The sequence below is a fragment of the Dinoponera quadriceps genome, unplaced genomic scaffold (assembly GCF_001313825.1).
Source record: "Dinoponera quadriceps isolate SergipeBrazil2010 unplaced genomic scaffold, ASM131382v1 scaffold2346, whole genome shotgun sequence".
Taxonomy (NCBI): Eukaryota; Metazoa; Arthropoda; class Insecta; order Hymenoptera; family Formicidae; genus Dinoponera; species Dinoponera quadriceps.
The window spans coordinates 360470-375364 of NW_014556388.1; the positions used below are offsets into that span (position 1 = coordinate 360470).

The 14895-nt window shown below is 38.2% G+C and overlaps 1 protein-coding gene across 4 annotated transcripts; it reads right to left on the reverse strand.

Annotated features, from left to right (window-relative positions):
* Positions 1-1638: 1638 nt before the first annotated feature.
* Positions 1639-14527, reverse strand: LOC106747289 (succinyl-CoA ligase [GDP-forming] subunit beta, mitochondrial). Of its 4 annotated transcripts, XM_014624683.1 has the most exons (15): positions 14399-14527; positions 13142-13960; positions 12548-12926; positions 12361-12463; positions 11598-12070; positions 11242-11520; positions 10220-10669; positions 8737-9449; positions 7689-8134; positions 4848-5059; positions 4050-4149; positions 3304-3899; positions 2740-2874; positions 2537-2665; positions 1639-2344 (listed from the first exon to the last, which is right to left on the reverse strand). In XM_014624683.1, the coding sequence occupies exons 2-15, from the start codon at positions 13946-13948 to the stop codon at positions 2232-2234; spliced, it is 4935 nt and encodes a 1644-aa protein (XP_014480169.1). In that variant the 5' UTR covers positions 13949-13960; positions 14399-14527; the 3' UTR covers positions 1639-2231. The 4 variants fall into 4 exon arrangements, with proteins under 4 accessions (XP_014480169.1, XP_014480167.1, XP_014480168.1 ...); XM_014624681.1 differs by lacking the exons at positions 7689-8134; positions 8737-9449; positions 10220-10669; ... (4 more) ...; positions 13142-13960; positions 14399-14527 and adding an exon at positions 5252-5310 and having other exon boundaries at positions 1695-2344; XM_014624682.1 differs by lacking the exons at positions 7689-8134; positions 8737-9449; positions 10220-10669; ... (4 more) ...; positions 13142-13960; positions 14399-14527 and adding an exon at positions 5248-5308 and having other exon boundaries at positions 1695-2344.
* Positions 14528-14895: the final 368 nt, after the last annotated feature.

A 14895-nucleotide genomic window follows, 5' to 3' on the forward strand; every position in this document is an offset into this window, starting at 1 on the left:
CCCGGTCGTCCCCCCGAGGCGGACGCGCGTGTGGAAAGAACGGGTTTATATTCGTATATGAAGGAAACAAAAGTGAAACAGATCGTGCCCGCTGGCTGGCGTGACACTGACGAGAGGAAACTTAAACGGTCATTGTTAGACGCCACCGCGCATCGCCGAGGTACAACCCCGGTGATATTCAATTTCGCTTGTTCCAACGGTTTCGCCTCCAGGCACTTCCTCGCTCCCCGGGAGGAAGCGAGTCGCGTTTCACCGCGAGATCCCGCTTGGATGTGAGATCGCACGGTTCGACGCTCGGACGGAACGAGTGTTTCGAACGACGCGAGATCGAAAGGCACCCGGAAGATAGGGAATCGTCTCTTCGACGATTGTGTCGTATCTGAGATGTGCCCACGGCATCATGTATTGTCTCACGCGAGAGGGTTACACGATTTGGAGCTTACTCTACGTAAAGTCGAGAATTTCACAAGTAACTCTAATCATATGTTCCCGATTATATCGGTTCAGACTTGAAAGTGAACAATTTTGCGTTAAATTTAAAACACCTCACACGTGTCTCAGACGATCCGCACACATTTTTGTGTTGGCTCAACATAAAATTTTTTACCATGCATGACGCCGTGGTTTGTACATGAGAATCGACGCCATCCTATTGAGAGATGTATTGTTTTTATAAAAAGACTTTCCGAAATGTTCAGGTGGTGAGAGAGATTGGTCTAACTCTTGAGAATTTTACTTTTGAATGAAAAATATAAGATTTTTCTCCGGTCTCCTGAACATTTTTACATTTTACATCACGCCTGTCGGTCGATCAATCTATCTATCTATCTATAAAAAGTGCGACCCACAAACGCGCGCCTTCCGAAAGGTAGACAGAGTCGCCGGAAAGCGCTTGTGTGTCGCGTTGGAGTCTTATGCTAAAAATCGTTGCCCATATATGGGCCGTTCTCTCGACGTGACGGGCGAGCGTTACGTTGCAGCGCGTACAACACGCTCGAAGCGAGTTACCGCTTAGCTCTCCGCCGAAAGAATCTCTACTTATAAAGACGCGGCGACCATACACGGCCAAAAGTCGTCAAGTACGCGCTCGCTCCTCCTCCCTTTCATTGCGCCACGCGCGATCTCTGCCTTGAACCTTGAGCGAGCAGGACTCGACGGCAGTCTTTGATACATTCAACATTTCGAGGAACGCGCGCTCCGGCATAATTCGGAGATCGATTGTCAGGCACTTCTTGATTATTTCGATGGAATGCACGGTTGGGTTGGAAGAAAATTCACAGCCTTAAGGAGTTCTAAGTTGTTCTCCTGCTGACGTTACTTGAAATTTTCGATAAGAATCATACATGCATTCGAAAGTCTCGAGAGAAATCTTACGTATGTCTGATCCTGCAGAAACATGTAACGAACTAAAATGCACAATAATGCTTTACAGATGGTATTCTATACGTTGTAAGAATTTATACAAATTAGAAATATGACCTGAATCGTTTGCTCATTCTCTCGAGGCGTATCTCTGAAAAGTCGCAGCGTGTGAACTGAATATTCAACGAAATTAAATGATTTACAGCATAAATGGCAAAACTGATCGAAACTCGCATACGGCAAAAAGCTGAAAGAAGAAATAACGGAAAAAAGAAATAAAGTAGAATATACATTTATTATTTTTTTCTTCTTCCAATATAAATCGTTCCATATTCATCTAAAAAAATAAATGTATTTACAAAATTAAAGGAGCATGTACATACAGGATAACTTAGTGATGCCGCCACTGCAATTGAATGATACAATTCTTTGTGTTTGGGATTTAACGGCGATCTGTGGGAATGAGTTAAAATTAACTGCGTAACAAATTAATCGACATAAATTATAATGAAATATTACAAGTGGGTCAAATTCGGAATTCGACATGCTATATCTTTCAAAATACAACAGAACAGACCTACAAAACAAAGCACTCTCATGCCGGGATCCGATGGCAAAACGTAATGTATACAAATTCTTATAAAAATACAACAAATATTATGTCAAAAATTAGCATAAATGCTAATGCTTCCCTGATTAACACGGAAGTATTTGATTATATCTTATAAAAATAGTATATATGATATTCCCACCTCCCACTTTACGAATCGTGTGTTTTGTACGGAGTTATTGCTCCTTTACATTAAAATTAAAGTTTTCCAGTCTTGAATAAGTATAAGTTGACAACGCGCATCATCCCATCGACACGATTACGCTTTCACAGATTTTACCGCTTTTTTTGCCGCTTCGTCTAAGTTATTCGCCGTGAGAATGGGTAATCCCGAATCGGCTAAAACTTTTTTGGCTTCTGTCACGTTAGTGCCTATAAAAAATGCAAAAGAGCCAATAGAAGATACGTAAAATTTATCGTAAGCTGTATCGCGCAAAATAACATACAAACGAAAATAGATAAAAATTATATGAAATTATACAATTAAAGAAGGAAACTTATGAGAATCAAGCTTTCTGTTATGTGTACATATGAGAGGAAAGAGAAGAAATTGAGATATCTTACCTTCTAGTCTCACTATGAGAGGTATCTGAAGACCTAAGTTACGCGACGCCGTAATAATTCCTTTCGCTATTGTTGCGCAATTCACGATACCTCCGAAGACGTTAACGAAAATAACTTTGACTTTTGGATCTGAGAAAAGGAAAAAAGTCCGTTCGTATCTCATCTCATTTATATTTAAATTAATAATTTTGCACGTTACATACCTTCACTGAGTATTCTAAATGCCTGGAAAACTTGGTCCTCTCTTACGTTACCGCCAACATCCAGAAAGTTAGCAGGCGATCCCCCATTTAGCTTGATGATATCCATTGTGGCCATGGCTAAGCCAGCTCCATTTACTGTACATACGAAATACAACGAGATTCATTAAGCATATTTTCATCCGTTAATTACATTATTTCTATATTAATATTTTTGTAGAGGAGAAGCTATATGAATGATGATACATTAATATGCAGGATGAAACACACAACGTGATCAGCTTAGTCTATTCTGCTGTTAGTGGACGACTGAAAATTTTTTTTTATTTAGTATAACATAGTTCGAGGTGAGCTTTAAGATGATTACATTAAATTTACAATATACAAATATACAATTTTTAATCGGTCCACCAACAGCAGAATAAACTAAGCTGATCACGTTGCGTGGTTCATCCTGAGAATAATACGCACATTGTTACTCCACAATTTCTTATTCGTTCATATCATATTATCATAACATGCGTTATTTTATTTATTTACTATAATAGATAATGAAATGTGTTTTACCCAAACATCCTATGTTGCCATCCATGCCGATGTAGTTCAGGTTGAAGCGCGACGCGTCCACCTCACGGGGATCTTTCTCACTAACGTCTTCCAGGGCGAACAGATTTTGTTGTCTGAATTGAGCATTGTCGTCGAACGCGATTTTCGCGTCCACTGCTATCACTTGCTTGTCTTTCGTCTCCACGAACGGATTAATCTCAACTTGCAGAGCGTCGATGTCCACGAACAGCTTCCACAAATTCTTCAATTCGTACATGGCTTTCTTGAGGATATCGGGATCGGAAAACCCCAGGAAGACGCTTACATCCTTCGCTATTTCGTCATCAATCCCGTAATAGATGTCCAACGGGACGGTTTTGATCTGCTCAGGGTTCTTTTCCGCCACGGTCTCGATATCCATACCGCCAGCGGGAGATGCTATCAGCACCGGGCCGTTGTATTCCCGATCCATGAGAATACAGACGTAAGTTTCGCGCACGATATCTACCGACTCGGCGATCATGATTTTCTGCACCGGTATGCCTTCCTTCGAGGTCTGCTTAGTAATGAGCCGATGGCCGAGCATGTTTTTTACGTAATTTGAGACAGCATTGCGACTGTTAAGAAGCCAAGGAAAAAAGGAGTTACACAAATGTATTGCCAGTCGCAAATAACATAAGAAAACATCACACAAACGAGACAAAATTTTGTCGTTGTATGTGACGTATCTTGCAATATCTATGAAAAAAAATTCCCAGTATACTTACTCTCTGGTGAGGTGTACACCTCCTTTAAATCCATTGTCGAACCAGCCTTTACCACGACCTCCAGCTAAGACTTGGGCCTTAATAACATATTCACCCTCATCTGTATGCACACAAATATGAATAGATTGATATCTTCAAACCATTGATGTATATTCTTCTCAACAATAGTTTCCAAAGCTTAATGTAATAAACATAATGTAGCATGATCTCATCATGTATATGTACACATATTCAAGAATAAATGCAATATGTTGTTTGCAACTCCCATGTTGTTCAAACTCTAGGCAAATGAAGTACAATCATGTTAACAATTACTCTCACTTCTTATCTCTGAGATATATATAGCCTAGTTGTTTGATCTAACTAGGAACTAGGTAATTTATGAATCTTCTTCTCTAGCATGGACTCATGAAAAGCGAACACTTGCGAATGCTTCAAAAAAGTTCTAAAAATTGAAAAAATTGAAAAAATTTCCCTTCACGAGCTGACATTAGAGGAAAAAATGTATGATCGACCCTCAAAAATAATTTAATAAGCATATTAACACATATAGATACTTTTTAACAGAAAATTGCTCATCCTGAAAATTTGGTTTGCTTTTTTGCTGCACTGCTGAACCAGTGCAATAAGTTAGAGAAGAAGATAAAATATACTTATCTCACTCTAACTTATTGCACCGATTCAGTAGCACAGCTAAAAAGAACAGACCAATTGTACACGATGTGAACATATCTCATTACAAATCAATATAAATATATAAATAGAGAAAAAGAAAAAAAAACACGCTCGAAAACTCACGCAGCTTCTCCAGAGCGGAATTCGTCTTGGTTAAGTCATCGACGATGGCGAAGTTTTGTACCGATACGCCGCACTCACGCAGAAGTTCCTTGCTCTGGTACTCCAGCAAATTTAAGTTCCTCGTGCTCGACACGCAAACAGCTTCCGTGCTCCTCCTGAGCAGATGCGACGAGCGGATAGAACGGCTGAGAACTCGCAACATAACTGATAACCTGCAAAAAGTCCGACTGTACCAAGAAGAACCGAGACCGAAAAAAGGAAAAAAAGTAACTGAAGCAGCTGTTGCTATCGCATGTTAGCAAGTTAACAGGTGTTGACTTATAGATTACTCATAACTAATCGCATACCGTCGAGAAACAGTACTTTCACAATTGATTCTTGCCGAATATCATTATTTTACCTACGGAAAGTTCTGACGAGACCTGTTCTATCCAGCTGAACTTTTTGCACTGGTACAATATATCAGTACCCGCAAAATTTAACTTAGGATCTGTGAATGCAGTTCAATTTCTGATGATAATGTTATTTAATAAATATAAATAAGTACAAGTGTGATAAGTAAATTAAAAATAAAAACATCATTTTTTTCAATCACAACAGTAATAAGTCACAGTAATGGTTCAAGAAGATATATATATATATATATATATATATATTATAGAAAAATATAATTATATATATAATTTTTTATATTTAATTTATATATCTATATTTTGCTTGTATATGCAAGATAGGAAGCAAATAGTTGTAGCAACACACAAATACATTTCTGTGTTTTATTATAATAAATTATATAAAATAAAATACAGCACAATTGCATCTTTTTCTTATCAAAGAAACGAACGTTGCAATTTTCCAGTTTCTAACACCTAAATAAAATGTTCCACGGTAATGGTCAAAAAGATGATTGCAGACAATTGCAGCGGTCACTTCTTATCACAAAAGCGCAATAGCTGTGATGTAATCTTCTAAATAATAATGCTATATTATATACCTGGATATACATGGACGGACCATTGTGTCGATTAATGTACATTATATATATACCTTAACGACAAATATAATTTTCTCGTAAGAAATTCGCGTACATTTTCTTACTATTTTATCAGAGATCTCCACCTCCTTTATCTACTCAGATCTAATTGTAACCACATATTTATTGCTGCATGTATCCTTGCTGTCTGAAATCGCGTTTAAGTATTGTAACAACTTTATCAATGTGACATTTGTTTTTGGCAGATTGACAGACGAAGCTGCTTTTCTCTTACATAATATAATAATATAACATATATTCTTATATATAGAGAAGGTGGTATTATGGCCTCCAATTTACATTTTACAATGTACAGCAACTTTGTTAATAACCAATATTTTAAATTGAAAACTTAACGATTACATTCATCAGTGTTGTTAAATCGATTCCAAACTCCGAGTTATGAAATGTTGATTACTTAGGACATTATTTGGAAAAATATAACGGCATAATGCATGATGGGTTGAAGAAAAATATATATAGCAGTAGCTATATATATATATTAGAAGAATATATATAGAAGTAGCTATATATATAGCAATAGCAGAGATATTAACACTTTGCGATCCGCGGCCACACCCGTAGACGCTTGACTAAAATGTTTGAACTTATCGAATACATAATACGAAATTAGCCGCGCTTATTTGGTTTTTTCTCATACAAATGTTGATATCTAAAATCATCATATGTTTCGATTTATCGATAAAACCAATGCTGTCAGATCGTGACGGCACAGTGCTGTCGACGGACCGCATCATCGAAATAAATACGACATAAAGTGTTAATGGGCGACATAATACCATCTTCTTCTTTAATATTTACTTTTTTGTTAACTGATTTAACAAATGTGTGTACCAAAATAAATGTTAAATGCAAAATTTCATATCATCTTTAAACGTTACATTCAATGAGTCGTCTGATTTTATCTTTCGAGTACACCATAAAATATTGTGAAGTCGTACAACTCTTGAGTTACGAATCAAAAACTCGACAATCTTGTTGTTAAGAAACGTGCATAATTAAAATGCGCTTGAAAATGCTTGAAATTATACTTAATCTTATTACGCGCTATAATACGTGTTATTCTACAATACTTAATTGCGCTTACAAAATTTTACGAAACTAATGAAATGCTATTGTTAAAATGCGACAGTGTACAGAAATATACTATTGCATCCTATTATTTTATGTACACAATAATAAGACATTATGTATTGTTCATGTGTTATTACTATTACTACGTGCCAAAAAAGCTATAACAGAGTATTCTTTCTGTCGTATAAAAACAAAACTTGCTCTCACAAATAATCACGAAAACTGTGTTGTACTCAACTCGAAAGCAGATCGATTTCAGTCTTGTTAGACTCATAGTACCATGATTCTTCTTTAAAAAGAAAAAAAAAAAAACTTTAAAAAATCGTGGAAGTACTTAAAATGTCGAGAGGTATCGTTATTAAGACGCCGGGAAAGCAGATGCGCCATTGACGGGCCAATGATGCGGCGATATTAACCATACATAAAAGTACTTGAACAGACCGTAAGATTTGACCGACGATCTTGACAGACTGGCAAGACGAATCCGCAATATTCCGCTAAATCTTATTTTGATGATTCTTTTCAATGAATTACGTCAATTCCTTCCAACTTTCCCGTTTTACGAACACTGTACAAAATTTACCGTTTTATATATATATATATAATTCATATAGCTTAGAAATTATTGTATGGCTATTTTGTATGTGTGTGTGTGTGTGTGTTACGACTGTACATACATATTATACTATACAGAGCCGTAAATCCGTAAGAGCAATAATAAAGAAATCCCAAGGAGGGCTGTACTCAGAAACAAGGTTCCGGCGTTGCTTCTAAAGGCGGCTGTGTCACCCATTTGGAATGTGTGCGTCGGACTGGACATTCGGCCGTCGCCGCCGTTGCTGAATGCGAGGACTCGCAAGTTATAGATCTTGCCCGGGCTCAGGTCCTTGATGTCTGCTTCCAGCTTCGAACCGCTGGGTATTATAGTGTCGTTCGCGGTGCTCATATCGCGATCCAGGTCCCATACTCGAATCTTGTACCCTATCAGTGGCTCCTCCTCTAAACTGGGTTGCACATAGCGCCAGACGACTCTTACCGTCGACGGGTTCACGCCGTACACGTTCACCGAGGACGGCGGCTTCTGCGGCGCTTTGCGATACGTTCTCTCCAGGTACCGTTCGCTCTCCGGACCCTCCCCGGCGGTGTTGTAAGCCATCACCTTCGCAGAATTCTCAATCTTCTTCATCTAATCTCACTTAAGTAGATTATGAGGCGAAATAAGTTCGATGGGAATTCGAATGAATCTTGCACTACGTGTACACTGAAATATTATCTAACTGCTCCAGCAATTAGGAAGAGATTGACCATTCGAGAACGGAGATATTTTCTTCGGAGCGATTAGACACGTTTTTTACACGCGTTTCTTGGGATTAGCGTACTATCTTTTTAACTTCTATTTTTAATATCTTTTAAACCGAAAAACAAGATTTTCATGAAAACCTACTATGATATTAAAGACTAATATGCAGACATTATACATAATTTTCAGACACAACAATAAATTAAAGAATTGTTGACTATTTTGTTTTGAAAATACAGAGATATAAAGTTTATAGCAATACCCGGAATACATATAAACCTATTTAAATACTTATATACTTACATACCTCTTTCTGTGTATTTCTATTAAATCAACTGATGCAAAAATATAACATTAATATCTCAAAAATAAAATATCTCTCAAATCTGATAGATGTTCTCAAATAGATGCAGAAGCGAAATAGGAAGAAGAAAAAGATCTATATAGTTTCTTCGACGTACCTTTACGTAATAATAAGTATCCGGTTGCAAACCGACGACCAGTGCCCAAGGCCGTGTGGTGCGCGACAAGTAGTAGACGGCACCCTCTTCGGGGAAGTCTTTCTTCCAATACTTGATTCTGTGGCCGATCAAATTGCCTCGTACGTAGTGACGAGTCTGGTTGATCGGCGACCAGCTGACGTTCAAGCTGGTGCTGTTGTAGCCGACGGCAACGACCAACTGTGGCGCGACTTGCGGCATGTCTTCCGCGCTGTATACTGTATGTATTTCTGAAATGGGACCCTCGCCCAACGAATTGATCGCTTGCACCTTTACTTCGTATTCGGTATAAAAATATTCCCGATCGATCCGCACGACACTCATGCCGGTGCTGAACTTCTCCAGCAACGACGACCGGAACTCCTTCTCGTGTCCCTTGCGACGCCAAAATATCTTGTAATAAATCCCAGGACCGTTCTGGTCGGGCGGACTGAGGAGGTCCCACGTGATCGTAAGGTCACCGCTCTTTCCGCCACCACCGCTGATATTCGACGGTACTTTATTGGGCTTGTCGGGAGGAGTGCTGTACTGAGGTGACTCAGCCGACGGTTGCCCGTAACCGTACTCGTTGAAAGCCAACACGCGGAACTCGTACGTAGAGTAAGGGTTCAAGACGTTTTCCAAGCGCGCTTCTTTACGACCGTTGTACCTGTCCGTCTCGATGGCTTTAATATCTGAAAATGATACGTTTCCATAAAAATTTTGCACGCGAAAATATGACGAGAAACTTTAAGAGCGCCTTTAAAACGGATGTATCCAAGGAATCGTAAAGAGAATTACTGAAAATAATATATATTATAACGAGAATCACTGAGATAATCTCTGTGAAGGAACAATGATAATTAATGATATAAGCAGGATTTAGTGAGTTAATACTTTTTAAACTCAGCAATTACCTAAACCAAAACTAATTAAAAGTTAATGTCAAGTTAACTTATCAAAGTTAAAATTTAATCATGTAAACCTGTGTGTGCGTACACACACACACACACACACACACACACACACACACACACACACACACACACACACACGCACGCTTTTTTGTATAATTAACTTTTTAATCGTAGACTAATTTTATGTAAAATAAAGAAAGAGTAGTCCATTGATAAGAAAATACCGGAATGTTTCGTGGATTCCATATAATAAAAGAACAAAATAGCATTCAAAGAGACAAAAAAGATTCTGCTAGCATTATTTTTTATTTTTCTTATTCTATGTTATATAAACAGCTCGCGATGATTTTAATACCGATGAATTATTTTAACTAATATAAAAGTCAGTTAAAGTTGACGTACTTTAAACTAGTTTGAGTTAAAAGCTAACTCGTTAAAAATTACCTAAATTAAAATTTATTAACTTTTTAACTTAACTTTTAACTAAGTAATTAGTTATTAACGAACTCTGGATATAAGTAATAATCGAAGAGCAAGAGTCGACTTACTTTCTGCAAGAGTAACCCATGTATGATTCCAACTCGTTCGGCCCTGAATTGCATACATGGTTATCGGTCTGCCATTTAGCGCGCCGTCAGTCCACCGTAACACGACGCTAGTTTTCACAATGTTCATAACCTGTACTCCACCGGGTGGTCCTGGCGGGCCTTGCACGATCAGCTCGGTCTTACTAGTTATTTCACCAATGGCGCTTTTCAAAACGCATTCGTAATTGCCCGCCTCGCTGAAAGTTGCGTTTATAATATCAAGATATTCGCCATCGATATGTATTCGCGGATTGCTGAACAAGTCTTTGTTACGAATACGCATGCCATTATGTTTCCAGACATATGCCACATCCAACATCTCATCTGTATGGCCCAAGCATCGCAAAGTCCGATTCTGATTGTAGGACATGACTATCTTTGGTGGCAATTCTTCGATAAATTGCGGTTTACCTGTACAAACAATTTTTACACAATCAGTCTCACTGGAAAAATCTCTCAGAGGTTATTTTATCTTATAATGTAGTTATATATACAAGGTTTCCTGTAATTCATGAAATATCGCTTGTGTGCAAGCAGAAGGGGTTAAACTGAGCAGAAAAGTGCTCAATCAGTTTGCAAGCAACACAAATTTCTGAGTTATTAATTAAAGAAGGCCTTTTTATATGATCATTTTTAATTATCAGTAACTCGAAATTTTGCGTGATTTACAAAATAGTAGAGGATTTTTCTGCTCAGTTTAAGCTATTCTATCCGTACACAAGCGATGTCCCACGAATTACTGAACGTATAGTTAATTTCTTGTATGTAACAATATATATAATATATAATGGAATCGTCCAAACTTTATAAAATTTTTACGAGATTTTAAATGTGTATAAATCATAAAAATACACGGGAGAGTAAAAAGCTTTTCCAACATTTACGAGCCAATATACAAATAGCAAATGCGAAAAGGAGTATTATGATTAAAAACTGCTGCATACAAATCAAAGGATATCTAAAATATCAAGTGATCGACGCACTTAATACAATTAGCCGCCCACGAGTCTCGTCGCTGCCATACTCATTAGTCGCCGTACACACGTAGGTCCCCTCATCATCTCTCGACACTGGACTAATGATAAGGTTGCCTATTTCCAGAATTCTTCGCCTACCACCCGACCCGATTACGTTTCCATCTTTCTTCCAGACGAATGTCGGCCTGGGCGCGGCCTCGGGTTTGCACACGATCGTAACGTTACCCGATTCTGCCGCATACGTCTCGGATTCCATAGGCCGCTTTTTGAAAGACGGTTTAAATGCTGAAGAATCGAAGAAGATAAACGATAATTCTTCATTTGCGCTACGATGAAATACCAAAAAGAACAGAAAGGCTCACATAATACTCTCAGTTGCGCCGACGAATAAGTTGTCTCCAGCTGATTCTTCGCGCAACACTGATACATAGCTGGATCCCTCTCGGGGTCGAGATGTTTTATATTTAACACATTATCCCGTATAGTGTAGCGATCTCTGTCTCGAGGCGGTAGAGTTAACATGTCCAAGGGTTCTCCGTTTCTGAACCAAGTATAGGTGACGTCCGGTATGCCAAAGGCCTCGCAGGTCCAAGTCAGATCCCCTCTGTTATCCATGTATTTGTCGGTCAACGGGATGGTGAAGTTAGGCTGCGCTTGTATGGTCAGTTGAACGGAATTCTCGATTGACAATCTGTCGTTATTCACGCGGCAAACGTATTCGCCCTGGTCCTCCACATTTACTTGCGGTATTATTAACACTCGATTGTAACTCCTCATTTGGACTTTGCGTGGTAAAGCGGAGCCCCTTCTCGTCCAGTTATACGATGGGACAGGGCTGCAGGCGTATATCAATTATTACAATCACAAGAGTTTACGTGTGTGCAAGTAGAAAGAAAATGTTAAACGCGAAAAATCGAGTTCCTTCAAATATTTGATATATCAGCAATGAGGGATAAATCGTCGTCTACAATAAATGCTTTAAGTTCTAAGCCTTAAGAAATTGACCAATCACAGCCGATTATTCTCCTCACATTCGACTGTAATTGGTCAATTTCTTAAGACTTAGAGCTTAAAGCACTTATTGTGGACCCGGACTAAAAGTACAGTGAGTTTACTCAAACTTACTATCCAAACGCGATGCATTCCAGCCTAACTTCCTCTCCAGCTATCGGTGCCTCCGGAAACACTTTTGGGAAATTGTTGGGAAACTTCAATTGCTGAAACGAGGCTGTAAAAAAAAAAATGGATAACGTTACTTGTTATTCTACTTGTTAAATATATACATATAAAAGATATTTATTGGGATAATTACAGTGCGTATCCACTTTCAACGGGAAAAACGGCCCGTTTCGTCCCATATTGGATGCGATGCTTTGAACATTGCACGAATAAGTTCCTTGGTCAATCGTTTCCAACGCGGAGAAGTAAAGAGCACCATCGTTCGAGACAAACACACGCTTGTCCTCTTCGACGAAATTAGGGAAGAAATCGCGATTCCAATAGAATTTCACTTCAGGAAAATGCTTCGGTGGATCGCAATACACGACTTTACCCCAATGATTATCACCATGTTCTTCGGAACGTTTCAAATTGAACTCGTGAATATACCCAAACAAGAGTTTGATACTCTCAGATATAATTGTGCCAAATTTGTTGGACACCTTGCAGTGGTATGAGCCACGATCCATTTGCTGTAAAGAACATACATATATATACAAACATACATATATAATTAATAGATAACAATATATAACAATATATAACAATATAATTACTGTTAATAACGTTAGTAAAATAGTTTATAATATATGTAATATATAAAATAGTTTATGTGTTCAATAATATGTAATTCAGTAGACACTTTCAGTTTACAATAATCAAGAAGAAACATGAAAAAAATCTCTACCTGTTCTGGCTCATAGATGATCAATGTTCCACCACTCACGGTATATCTTCTATTTAAAAGAGGATCAATTTTTGTTGCAATAAGTCTATCATTTTCATATTCTTCCTTGAACCATTCATAAGTCGGTGTGGGATAGCCTCCTGCTAGACAGCTCAATTGGATATTATTATTTACCCGTCTGTTCAATGTGTCAAATATTTTGGTTACAGGTTTTTTAATAAAATATGGTCCTCTGGGTATTTGAAGGGGATTATCAATCTCGATACCATATTGATAAGTACGCTCATCCTCTATCAAATTGCGAAGAGTCGTAACAGATGCTTCACAAATATATAAAAACTCCTCTTTGCCCATAACCTTTTCCAATCCCCAACGTTGGAGATTGTTACTGTAAGAGTATACTAAGTAGTCCCTTCCTATTATATTGTCATTGGGCTCGGGCAAGAAGGTATTATCCAAGTTTATCAAGGATGTACCGTCAGCCTCGTTCACCCATATACCACTCTGTAGTTTTATACCGGTATACCATCTGCGATGCTGCGGGTCTTGCCACAGCAATTGATGGACTATAAACCCATGCTCTTCCACTGTGTTAATGGCAAGCAGGTCACTTTCAAATGCTTGGCAATTCCTGCGAGCGTCCTCTCGTGGTCTCAGCGGACTCTTGATAAAACGATAGCATGACTCTTGGAATTTTACCCAATACTGAGGACACTCATAAAGTTGTTCTCCGTAAAAAGTATTTTGTGCATGTATAGGCAGTGATAAGACTAGGGAAAACACTGCGGCACTTAGTAAATAAAACATCTTGAGGACATTCTGCAATAATAAAAAGATTTTTTAAGTTTTGAAAAATTATAAAACAAAACATTGTTATTAATACTGAATATAGTATCGTTATCCAGCATGTAACTACGGGAAAGAAGAAAACAAATAATTATGGGGCAACTGACAAACTTTACAAGCTTCCTTTCTGATAATGTTAATTTACTTTTACAACCTCACACATATAAGTCTAAATATATTATTACAATTCGCACAATCTCTATTTATATTCAATAGATCATTTTTCTCCTTCAATATTAGTTATTTTACGAACAAATTGCTGGAATTCTATTCAAATTCAGCTCTCCAGAGACACTCCTCTAGTGGCCATTTTGTTGACATGTGCCGCCAGTTCATTTTGTAACGTTATAACCCGATCAAAACATCCACCCGGGATGAACGAGAAGATTCGAGCGGAATTAATATACTCACTATAACTCATACGATGAAACTGGCGAATTAAGCTCTTCGAACGAGTGGAAATAAAAAGTGCGAAACGAAAGCACGAGAGTAGCACTACAGACGCGACGCTACATCGCCGGACACTCCCCGTGACGAACGATGACGGAGTTCGACGAATACTGACGAAGCAATTGAGTGTGTGTACATACTTGCACGCATAGCATATTTACATGTGTGATCATTGATGCATACGGAATACGTAAGATCTTTTCTCGGATCGCACGCACACACGTATAAGTAGAAATGTGCACATGACTCACTCGATGCTTAACGAAGGATAATCAACACGTAATCAATGGGACCTCCATGGGTATGGGTAAATTTTTTACTGTGTAATGCATTAACTGCATATATGGAAGAGGGAGCGAGAGAGAAAGGGAGAAAGAGAGAGAGAAAAAGAGAGAGAGAGAGAGAGTTTATTGACGAATTGAAGTGGCAATACGACTCAATGACAAATCAGACGAATC

What these genes read in the sequence shown, in the direction of transcription:
- LOC106747289 (XM_014624683.1), bottom strand. Translation starts at nt 13,948, where the DNA reads ATGTTTTATTTACTAAGTGCCGCAGTGTTTTCCCTAGTCTTATCACTG. An exon ending in CTTGGGATTTCTTTATTATT is followed by an intron (nt 5,060 to 7,688) that starts GCTCTTACGGAT and finishes GACTTTTTGCAG; the next exon opens with GTTATCAGTTATGTTGCGAG. An exon ending in TGGCAACATAGGATGTTTGG is followed by an intron (nt 2,875 to 3,303) that starts GTAAAACACATT and finishes TCGTATGTACAG; the next exon opens with TAAATGGAGCTGGCTTAGCC.